This window comes from Pocillopora verrucosa, chromosome 13 (genome assembly GCF_036669915.1).
Source record: "Pocillopora verrucosa isolate sample1 chromosome 13, ASM3666991v2, whole genome shotgun sequence".
Taxonomy (NCBI): Eukaryota; Metazoa; Cnidaria; class Anthozoa; order Scleractinia; family Pocilloporidae; genus Pocillopora; species Pocillopora verrucosa.
Genome location: NC_089324.1, coordinates 1,494,634 through 1,506,673, shown reverse-complemented (window position 1 = coordinate 1,506,673; position 12,040 = coordinate 1,494,634). Strand labels below are relative to the sequence as shown.

General features: G+C 35.6%; 2 protein-coding genes across 4 annotated transcripts in view; one reads left to right on the top strand and one right to left on the bottom strand.

The window, feature by feature from the left end:
* LOC131784927 (dnaJ homolog subfamily C member 4) overlaps positions 1-3,530 on the top strand; it is an 8,476-nt gene extending 4,946 nt beyond the window's left edge. Inside the window, exons 7-9 of the mRNA XM_059101769.2 lie at positions 699-830; positions 987-1,073; positions 1,773-3,530. Coding sequence (XP_058957752.2) covers positions 699-830; positions 987-1,073; positions 1,773-1,887 — 334 coding nt within the window. The 3' untranslated portion in view covers positions 1,888-3,530. The remainder of the gene's footprint in view (positions 1-698; positions 831-986; positions 1,074-1,772) is intronic.
* The window catches only part of LOC131784905 (SPARC-related modular calcium-binding protein 2), a 31,307-nt gene continuing 22,794 nt past the window's right edge, over positions 3,528-12,040 (bottom strand). For all 3 annotated transcript variants that reach the window (XM_059101739.2, XM_059101742.2, XM_059101741.2), the window contains exons 3-11: positions 11,245-11,410; positions 10,615-10,893; positions 9,521-9,586; positions 9,270-9,380; positions 8,141-8,368; positions 7,510-7,731; positions 7,128-7,163; positions 6,302-6,400; positions 3,528-5,726 (exon numbers count right to left, since the gene is read on the bottom strand). In XM_059101739.2, the coding sequence (XP_058957722.1) occupies positions 5,419-5,726; positions 6,302-6,400; positions 7,128-7,163; positions 7,510-7,731; positions 8,141-8,368; positions 9,270-9,380; positions 9,521-9,586; positions 10,615-10,893; positions 11,245-11,410 (1,515 nt within the window). In that variant the 3' untranslated portion in view covers positions 3,528-5,418. The remainder of the gene's footprint in view (positions 5,727-6,301; positions 6,401-7,127; positions 7,164-7,509; positions 7,732-8,140; positions 8,369-9,269; positions 9,381-9,520; positions 9,587-10,614; positions 10,894-11,244; positions 11,411-12,040) is intronic.

The following is a 12,040-nucleotide window of genomic DNA, read 5'->3' as shown; positions in this document are numbered from 1 at the left end:
CATTTATTTTTAAACTTACCTACTTTTTAAGTAAGCTCTATTTGCTGTCTTGATATTTTTTAATAGTGATGACAACTTTATGTAATTAATTTTAGAAAATTACTGCTCTGAAAAATGGCTAGTGTGGGTATGGCTTATCTCTTGTAATGTGGTGATCAGGACAAAATGTGAATCACAAAACTGGAAGCTTAGTAGCTCAAATGTATTCATTACCCGTTTTTCCAAGGCCTGATTGGTTCATTTTCTGAAACTTAATGATATTTAATTGCACTCCAGAATTATTCCTCATTTTAAAAGTTTTCAAAGTCACACAGTTTATTTTAAAAACTACAGTTCTTGGAGTGTCCAGAAAAATCTACATATGTATAATTAAAAACTATTTACTAAGGTGGGGGTGGCCAGTGGTGGATATTTACTGAGTCATGAAGTGGTGAGGTAAATATCCAGCACTAGCCACCAACATGGAAGTGAATATTTGTTTTAGTGAAAACTAAAACAATGAGATAATATAACACAAAAAGATGATTTTGTCTCCTTTAATCCTGCAACAGTTAAAATATTTTCAGGTGCAAACCCAGTGTGAGTTGCTTGGAGGTGGATAGCAAAGGATATTTGGAGTTTAAGTAGCCAATCAGAGAACACTTTCAATGCTATCCACTGTCTTAGTATATACCAATGATATATTGTTTTATCTCCAGACAAAGAAGAGATTTTGACTTTGTGTACCCAGCTGCCAACTCAACTAGGAGACAAACTTCTAATAGGAAGATTGTTCTTGGTGCATTGGCTTTCATGTTAATTGGAGGAGCAGTGGAGTACTTTATTATAAGGTAACAAAGATTTTTCCTTTTCATTTTTTGTCAAGATTGCCATGGACTATTTAAACAGGGCAAGTATTTGTAACATTGTCACTGGTCACTGTTGTCAGAGTTAAGGAAAGTTCCCTGTAGTTTTAACTGTGAGCTTTATGTTGCATTTACCTTCAGTTCACGTCACAGCAAATACAAGGCTCATGCTGAAGAGTTAAGTAGACGAAACCAACAGATTTATGCTGAAGTGAGAGAGAGAGCAAGGTAGGTCTGCTGAAGAGAATTCAGGATTCCTGTTAATCATGATCAATATTTTGTCACCTCTACATAATAATTACAGTGTATCATCATGGCCAAACAAATTATGGCATAAAATTAAAAGCGGTATTGTACATTTTACCACAATTGGCAGTAATGTTGCAATCTGATTGGCCAATTTGCTGTTGTCAATAAGAGTAAAGACAACCCTGCACCCCTCAACTTGTCATGCAATGGTCACGCACAGAAAGAATCATTTTATATGACCTTGACATTGTGGTAAAAAACAAACTGACAGTTGCACAGCTGTGCCTCGTAAATCCAAAACATTTTGATAGATTAAACCGATGATGGCATGGTTCATGCCCAAACATGTCTTAAAAAGGTTTCTTCCTGAATCTGAATTTATTTTAATTATACTTTTATCACAGAGCTACTGAAGTAATATCAATAATCATATAATGAAATGAGCATCTCTCTTCTGAACTTCTAGCTAGAACAGAAAGCCTGTCAGGTTTTAACCCTTCAACTCCCAATGTCTGATTGGTAATTCTCCCCTTTAGCTGCATGACATTTCCTTGTTAATTACCAACAAGAATTTAGTGTTGGATCAAGATAACAACTTATACCTGATAAGTCTGAGTTAAATTTTAATTAAAATTCCAAGTTACTATGCTAAACATGACTAAAATTATTTTGTTTCAGAACAAATGGTCTTAGAAAGCAACTTGAAATTCTTGTTTCTCAACATACTGGACTGGATGGAGTAGCTGCTGCTAAAAGACTTCAGGAGTATTTTGACCAGGATGGAAGGGATTGACTGATAATTTCACCCTATTACTCTCATGAGTGACCAAAAGAGAATTTCCCCTTACAATATCAATACAATATCAAGCACATAAGTGATGAGAATAAAGAAAAATATCAAGTAGGGGGTTATTAGTTGATCTAACACTAAAATCTCCAGACTAACATCATGAGAATTGTATGTCATAGAGTAAGGAGAATTGCTAATGAGATATTGGGTGTGAAAGGGTTAAATGAATGTATTACTGAAGTATAACTTATATCAAAACTTGTAAAAAGTAATTAAAAAAAATTAAATTCAAGTATAATAAATTCTCAAACATGTCAGGTTCATGATGGAACTAATTAACTGTTATATTTTTTCTTTAAGAACAGATTGAATCAATGGGTATTTTGTTTCTAAAATTTTGGGGTTTTTTTGGCTTTAACTGGTAAAAGAACTTTTTGTTGTCCAGTTCTGTTTGTAATTTTACAAATCAGGCTCTGATCCTATCCTGTAGATATCCAATTTGTATAATATGAGACAAAATCGGATACCACTTGTTCCCAATACCATTGCAACATCTTCACAATTATTGTGAAGATGTTGCACCAGTGGCTTGGACTTGAGGACAGGAACAAAAAGTATTTTTGTTGTGGTTTTAAGGAGAGGATTATAGTTGTTGTGACTTGTAATTTCTTCTCAAAGAATAAAGCTTTTTCAGTTGTTTCAAACTAGAGTGCTAATTTAGGACATAATGGTTTTGTGTGTGCATGGACACTTGTAAATATCCTTCAGTTCTTTTAGTTAAAAGTTGATCATTATGTAAATAATTTCATGTATATGCAAAACTTACATTCTTATCATGATGTGAAGTCCAATTAGTAAACATTTTTACTTTTTAAAAATGTGGTTGACATGCATATTTCATTGCTAACCTCAAATATGGGCCATGATGATGATAATAATAATAATAGTAATAATAATTATGAAAATAATAATAATAATAATGAAAATAATACTAATATTGATGATAATAAAAACTGATGGGGTGCTTTGTCAATAACCTTATTATCGCAAAGATTACTGGTCCTCAAAGACAACAGAATGGTATGGTTATTCCTGGGAAGTGTTCACTATTTACCATGAGTGTGGCAATAGGACTATTGAAGAGAACAACTTTCTCACAGGGATAGATATGTCAGAAAGTGACTTAACAGAAAGAAACTGTAAGAAAATCTCGTATTGATTCCATTTTAGCTGAAGCTTGAAAAGTTACAAATTAAGTGGTAATAGTAACAGGTATCATTTCAGAAGGTGAGGGATGAGGGGGGGGGGAGGCAGGGGGCACCTATTTAAGAGAAGAGCTTGTTTGACATTAAGGCCTAGGGGGTGTGCATTTATTAAGAGTTGGGCACTCAGTTGAGGGAGGGTGCTTTTTCAGGAAATTCCATGTCATACAATGCAATACACTTGCTGCTTTTCACATTGCTGATCCTAGCAGTATACTGGACTTTGGTCATATGAGAACATAAATGGCCCACCAGTAGTTCAGAATTGGGCTGTCTGTGGCTCTGTGGTAGAGCATTTTAGTGAAAAATTGGAAGGGATTGGAGTGCAGGTTCTTGTTTTGGGATTCACAATAAAACAAGTGACAAAACTATATTAAGTTTGTTTGAATATTTCTAGTCATTTATTTATATAGATTGACAATCATTATTAATATTGACTGTTGATTAGCCATGATAACTTTAAAATTATGTATCCATATCATGAAGCTGCCTGATCCAATTCTCTAAGAATTGAACTGACAATTTTCTCTACTTTTCTAAAGAACTGCCAGTTCTTGCAAAGGTCTCTTTAAATAGTTGATTATAACAATATTTAATAATATCACATTTTGAATGAGAAAGTCATTTTCTACTACTGCAAAATCTGTATAATTTCCTATTCTAAGACCAGTTTGTTGTGTTTTCTATGGGTACCAATGAAGGTCTCCACAAACTGCTGCTGCTTCTCGATTCTGTCATTTCCATTGTGGGTTAAAATGTTCTTAACTTAGTTTCCTTGTTAATGATATTTGATAATCAAATGTATTTGTCAACTACTCACTCTGAAACTTGAAGTGGATTGCAGTGAAAGGTGTATCTCCAAGCAACACCTGTCACTTTGTGGGTTTAATTTTATTGGCAATGGTAAAATAAGCCATGCATATGGTTGTCAGGCAGTTAAGCTGCTCCTTTATCAAATTTAACTGTTTCTGCTGTACCTCAGTTAGTTGAATAATTACTGTATAGGAGCATGTACCAATCTGTAATGTATTGAGTATAGTACATGCAAAGAAATGTTACCTCATAATTTAAAAACCCTTATCTCCTAGAAGCTCCTGCACTGCTAGGGTTTATGTACAACACAGAATAATGTTATTCTATATATATATATATATATATTAATAAAAACTGTCTCTTGTGAGATTTTTCCAAGTACACTATGCTGGTACTATGCGTTGACACTGTTTTTATCTTAATTTCCCACTGAATGGCTGGTGTTTGCTGCATTGATTAGAATACAAGAAACTATCATAAGATTGACCATTCCAAATTATTTTAAGTTGTAAATTTCTTGAAGTCCACAGAAAAGAAGTAAGCAAATCAAAATTGCTTAGTAATGCTTAATTTCTGCATCTGATTTGTTTAACATCAGTATGCATATCCTCCATACAATTCTCTATACATTTCCTAAGGTGCTGACAAGGAGAATTTGTTTAACAATCAGTAGGTACTTCAGTTGGTTATCTGATTTTCTTCATTCTTGTGACCTTAATGTTTGATTCAGGGGTAAAATTGTAGGGAAAATTAGATGGTAGTCACTCTTGAGGTAATGCTAACAGTGGTACATATTAAGTTTAACCCTTAAACTCCCTTGAGCAACCAACATCAATACAATATCAAGCACACAAGTGATAAGAATAAAGAAAAATATCAATGAGGAGATTGCAAGTTGATGCAATACCAAGTTCTCCAAACTAATATCATAAGAAATGTATGTCAGAAGGTAAGGAGAATTACTGATAAGATCTTGGGAGTGACAGGGTGAAGTATAAGTCATGATAATAAATCCCTGCACTATTCAAATACAAAGTTCAAAGCCCAAAATATCAGAGAATAAAGTTATTGGAATTAAATTGCATGTATAAAAAAAGAAACAGGATTTTTACTTCTTTTCAGAAATTTCCTTCTCAACCCTTGTTTATGGCATCTTGTTGAATTCTGATCTCTCTTTAAATTTGGTTTTTTGTCTGCTTGTATTTTGGTGAGAGATCAACTGAAACATCTTACATGGGAATAGGACACAACTAAATTATTTACTGACTTTTCCTGTGTGAAAAGCACAGGAGGCCTGGAAACTACAAGAAAGACTATTTTCATCATGTTTTACATAGAGGTTGCAGCATCACCAGTCCATACTTCTACTAATCTGGGCCTGCTTTCTTGTGCTGGACACAAGCTGCCGTGTTCTTGTATGTTGTGAAATGAATCACACTTGCATGATGATATCCACAAACTACTGCAGCGGCATGCGACGATCATGTATTCTTAGGCAAAGAGTCCATTCCATCATTGATAAACCTCTATCTTTGTCAAGATCGCAATCAACCAACAGCTTTTTGCCACATTTTCGTCCTCGTTTAACGTTTCCGAGAATTTTCTTCATGGTCGATGTGAGAAACTCACTTGACACAAGCAGTTTGTCCCTGTTTCTGTCCAATCGGTTGAACTTCCAGATTAAAACTTGATTATCTGATAGAAAGGTGCCAAAAAGTTGAAGGTTTCCTGATCTGGCACTTCTGCGTTGGTTTCTTATTGATTCAACTGTGCAGAAGCAAGAAAGATCAACACAATTACTAATATAACTCAAACTCAACTTGTAGGAAGCAAACATTTCCAAAGGTCAAAAAAAAAATTGCAAAATCCAGTGGTCTGGGACTTATTTTGGAATTTCTTATGGAAGACTCAGACACAAGTGGACTTTTTTTGACCCTCATGACAAGACAAGCTGCATTCAGTTTTACAACTGTGCTAAAAATTACTCAATGTCACCTTGCTAAAATTTTACCAATTTACCTTTTACATTCTCTTCAATCAGTTTGATTTTGCTCGCTTAAATGACTTATGACACTTTTGAAACATTGTCAACAATCCTCCTAGATGCAATTAACATACATTGGAAATTCTTTTTATTAATTTCTCCTTACAAAATCTCCCCTGAATCACACATTAAGGACATGTCCCTGAAGGAAATGATCACCAACAAAAAAATGCTCTTGATTATTGTAGAAATTCTCCTTGTCAGCATCTTGAGAAATGTACAGAGAAGAGTAAGGAGAATCTACATACTGATGTTAGGGTGTAAAGGGTTTTAACTAAATAACTAAATCATCAATAACCTTGATCTTCTTCATGTTTTGGAGAGTCTTCACCCACTTCTCTCCTGAACAGTCTCAGCATTTGTCTCCTGAATGACATCCACAAATCTTGAGCACATTCTAGGTGTAACAACAAACATCATTCATTAGAATACATACAGTGAGCAGATGGAAGAGGCAAGATTGATAAGAACACAATGATAGTATACAAGCCAACATTTGTTTGGAGTCAACGGTGTGATTCTCTTTGTAGAGGACACCATTTTTCCACAGGAAAAGCCCAAACCCTAAGCAATTTCTAAATATGTTTAAAAAATTTCCAATGATATTGTGATGAGTTTTGACAAAACTGTATCTCCACCCCTCCCCCTACTAAAATCAGATGTCATTGCAACAGTAGGATCATTGACAAAGCTTTCCTGGATTGGTTGATGCTTTAACTGAATCTTTTCACCCCTAAGATCTCATAATTAATTCTCCTTACTGTCTGCCATACAATTCTTATGATGCTAGTTTGGAGAATTTAGTATAGGATCAATTAGTGATCCCCTAATTGATATTTTTCTTCATTCTCATCACTAATCTGCTTGATATTGTATTAATACTATAAGGAGAAATTATGTTTTGGTTACTCATGCAAGTTAATGGGTAAACATATTTTAGAAAACGTATCAAACAAATGTATCAGGCTGCAGTTCTATGAGATATTTTGTTTGCCTTAAGAATAGTTGAGCAGATGAGAACTGGTGTGTGATCAACATTGCTGATCTGGAAGGAAGAGAATCACTCCTAATGTATGAGAGGTAGCAGGTGAAGAACAGTTCTTTAGAACTATGTAGGAGCCCACCTTTCTTTGCTAAGCCAGTTGCATTCTGTTTTGACACTGAAAAGAAAAGAAAAAAATTCTCATTAACAAAAGTTGGGCTTCTCTTGCTGCTTGATAATCAAGCTTAAAATCCACCATGTCAATGTTGCAGATCTGCAATTTTTTATGAATTTAAGAAAATGAAGCTACATTTTCATCCCCTTATACCCTAGCATCCACATCCATTTTCTCAATACTCTACTTTATACATTTCCTTCGGTACTGACTGGGAGAATTTGTTTATCAATCAAAGCTTCTTTAAGTTTGACAATCAATTCTTTTATTCCTATTCCCATGAATGATTTAGCAGTATTACTGTTGGGAGAAATTAAATACTGGTCGCTTTTTAGTTTAAATAACTTACGGTACTTCCGGCAGTCCAAAGATGTAGCTTTTGTTGTCGTATTTGGAATTGGTTTGCCAGTGTCGATATCAACACACCAACAGTAACCAATGGAGTAATGGCATTGGGTTGGAGTAAATGAACCATCAGTGGCACAGCGAGGCAAGTATGGTTGGTTTTCACTGGAAGAATGCCTACTTGCTTTCAGCGCTGCGAGATATTCACCACTACATTTCTTAATTTCTGTTGATCAAGAAGACGTAAGTTATGTTAATTGTCATGGGTGTGACTAGGTTCTAATGTTCTGAGGCATGGGCTAAATTATTTCCAATTTTTACTTCAATATTTATACAGTATCAATCTTTTTGACAACAAGAAGGGTCTCAAGGTTATCTCTTGTCTGCAAAAGTTGCCAGATGAAAAAGTGGCAATCCCTGGCTTGATTTTTGAGCAGTGATTGCTCAGCAAAAAGCTTAATAGGCACTTCTAAGGTTACGCACTAACACTTGTTGGCAGAAAATCAAAGGCTATCTTTGGGCCGCCTTACTTGAAATTTCATTTCTTGATCAACAATTATTCTACAGAAACAACTTAGCCACAACTTTACATTTAAGTTTCATTTTTCTCTTCTCCTGATGAATGTCTACCTCACCTTTCACTCCAAAGCAAAAGTACCACTCATTGAGTGAAATTTTATGGTCTCTTTCCCTGTCACAGTAAGCCATGAAAGTGCGGCTGCACTTTTTAGGGTGAATGGTTTTTTTTGTAATCTTGAGGAAAGCATGGAGTTCCTTCATTTCCAACATGTAATCAGCATTGGTGTCAAGATGTGTGAACTTCCAGAGTAAAAGATGGACTTTACCCATACTGCTTGACTGACCTACAAAAGATTGTACAGTAAAATTGAAAATATGTCCACTTAGGGATCTCCCATAGTTTCTGCTGTGTGGTTTAAAATGGAATGTCATTTACACTAGAAAGCAATGGTCAAGTCTCTATGTGAGTGACCCACCCAGCTAGAACTTATCCCAGTTTCATTTGCATGAAGCAACAATGGTTTTCTTTACTTCCCCCTTGGATAGGATGCCAATCCAATGCAAGGTTACCATGTCCCCAGCATTATGTAAGGCTTCCACGACAATTTACTGGTATCCATTTATACTGAGCAGAGAGAGGAACCATGAAAGTTAAGGGGGTAAGTTACAAAAGAAACTGTGGTGATGTGTCAGTAGGAGAGTATAACAGGGTTATTAAGTATTATCAACTGAGTTGATAACATAAACTGGCTTCTGTAATGAGCTTCAAAGCTGACTTTTCAAGTGTTAGCCCTTTGACAAAGCGAACCATGAGAGTTACACATCTTACCCAAAAAAACAACACTTTGACCTGGCCAGTTTTCAAACCCAGACCTCTTGACTCTCAAGTCCAGCCCTTCAACCAATGGGGCATTTTGTTCTCCATATTTAGGCCATTTACAAAGATGATAATTAATTCTCCTCCTTGATCAGACAGTCAGGATGCAGTGAATATCAAGATTCACAGTTTTTTTTTTTTACCCTCCTTGGTAAAACAAGGTGCACAATAAATAAATTGAGGTTTATTCCTAAGAATAAACCTTAACAGTTACAGCCAAGGCCTAGGACCAACCCTCTGGTGCACAATTTTTGCAAGGGTTAAAAGGCAATGGTTTCTTAACCACTTTTGTAAATTTTTTATTGAAAGTGTCACAGTTATGTGGTATAAGCAAAAACTCTTAAACAAAGCAAAGATTCCTTTATTACCTTGAACTTGTCCTGAGCTGGATGCAGATTTTTTAACATATTCCATGAATTGCTTCGATAAGAATTTCACAAGCTTATCATTAAAATTAGTGCGTGCATCTCTTGGACAACCTGGAACAAGTCAAAATGAATCTTTTGTAAGTATATGTGGTTGTGATTTCAGTAGATTCAATGACTTCCTGAATTTATTTCCTAACAACACATTTTATTGAATCTTTAAGATTATCATCAGCAGCTATTTAATACCTCACCTTTACAATTAATGCAAGGTTTTACCGACTTCCAGCCTTTTCCTGATGGTTTCTCTGATGGCTGACCTAGAAAAATGGGACATAAAAAAGATCTTGGTCATGGTCTGAATTCACCCTTTCACTCCCAAGATCTCATCAGTAACTCTCCTCCCTGTCTAACATACAATTCTCATGATGCAAGTTAGGAGAACTTAGTATTGGATCAACTAGTAATCCCCTAATTGATATTTTTCTTTATCCTCATCACTTGTCTGCTTGTTAATGTATTGATACTGTAAGGAGAAATTCTGTTTTGGTCACTCTGCTGATTCAAAGGGTTAAGAGTCACTCACCCTTGTCCTACGCAATCACATCTAACTTCTGCTTTCCTTAACAATACTTTTAATTTTAATCCTTGACACCCTAACATCAGAATACATGTTCTTCACACTGTTCTCTATACATTGCCTAAGGTGCTGACAAGGAGAACTTTCCATCTCTCTTATTCTATATACAAACATGACACTATTGACATTGCTAATCCTAGCAGTATGCTAATCCTAGCAGTATGAGAGAGTATAGAGTCTCTGTGGCTCAGTGGCAGAGCATGGGAGGGTAGAATCTGGAGGTCTAAGGTTCAATTCTTCCTGGGGAATCAGAATTTTTTCTTTGTCCCATGCTTGTGACAAGACAAAAAACATCTTTCTCAAGGAGAATTTGTTTAACAATCAAGAACTTCTTTAGTTGGTGATCATTTCTGTTATTCTCATGACCTTAATGTTTGACTCAGGGGTAATATTGTAAGGAGAAATGATACTGGTCACTCTTTGGAGTGACTGGGTGAAGAGGAACTTACAGGGGTGTCAAATAGAGAAATGGTAGATGGATGGGTTGTCATGAATGCCATGTTTTTTTGTTAGACAACATGGAACTGTTCAGGCATGGTTCACCCACCTAAGAGGTTACGGTTGTTAGCCAAATTCTCCTTGTCAGTATCACAGGAAATCTATAGAGAACAGTTTAGAGAATATGAATCCTGATGTTAGGGTGTAAAGGGATAAGTGGTCCTAGTGTTTCTCTTAACTGTAGTTTAAAATTTTCAACGAAACCCTTACTGTGTGCTCTTATTGTGGGACAATGTGGTGTACGCTGGCGCACTTTGGTTCCTGACATTTCTTTACCCTCACGGTCTACACACCAGCAATAACCTGACGAGTTTAAGCACTGCACTCGACTAAAGCTGCCATCAGCCTCGCATTTAGGGGCAAAGACACCAAGCATGATGAGATCTTTTGCTCTTGCATTTGATAGTGCTTCCTGTCTCTCACGCAGACACTTGGTTGTAGTGGTCACTACAAGGTTGTGGGAGCGTTGTGGCACTGATGGTCTTGTACCTGCAATGAAATTGCAATTTAAACTTCAATGCATGTTAACATGAGAGAGAATTTATTTCATTCAAACCATTAGTGAGTTGAAAGTTAGTTATGTTGTTCATGAAACACTTAACCCTCTATCTCCCAAGGTCTCATTGGTAATTCTCCTTACTGTCTGCCTACAGTTCTCATTATATCAGTTTGGAGAATTTGGTAACAGATCAATTAGTAATCTGATGATTTATACTTTTTTTCATTCTCATCACTAGTATATTGTATAGATAAAGTAAGGAGGAATTCTTTCTTAATTTGGTTAAGACCCAAATTCTGCAAAAAGATAAGGCAGTGTGTTTAAGACCAAATCATTCTCACCTTTACAGCTTCCCTTATATGCCATTCTGACTCTGTGCCCATTGCACTTTGCAAGCTGAAGAGTGCAACGACTGCTGTACGTCCTTCTGTCACTACCACATACTGGATTACTTCCAGAATCACCGGTAGGGCACTCGAATGTTCTGCTGCATACACCGCCCACTTCCTGTAGAAATAGATACATGAACTATTAATAAAAGGGGGTTAGATTTCACTGGAGCCAACAGAGAACAAGGGAAGTAACTTGAGATTCAACAGTTCTCTCATACAATTAACCTTTTATTCTCTAACATCAGTATACATACTCTCCGTAATACTCCTTAGACATTTCTTAAGGTTTTGACTAGGAGAATTTGTTCAACAATCAAGAACTCCTTCAGTTTGTGATCATTTCCTCTATTTTCATGACCTAAATGTTTGATTCAAGGGTGATATTGTAAGGAGAAATTAGATACTGGACACTCTTAGGGGTTACTGGGTTAAATTTACTTGATTCCTTCATAGAATTACTATGTATATATATATACATATATATATATATATATATATCCTAAGAGTAACCAGGCTCAATTTAGACTTAGTTAAAAGAATGGCAACAACTCTGCCATTTAAATGCATTCATTATCTTGACAGGTTTCACAATTCTCTAATCTTCCTTGAGTAACCTTTGATACACTGATACACCTTTAGGCAATTCCATGACTACAAAAAAAAAAAAAATCCCCCCTACAATGCAATCATGATAGGAAACAAAGACCTATAATTGTGGACGATCTAATATCAGCAAATCCTTTAA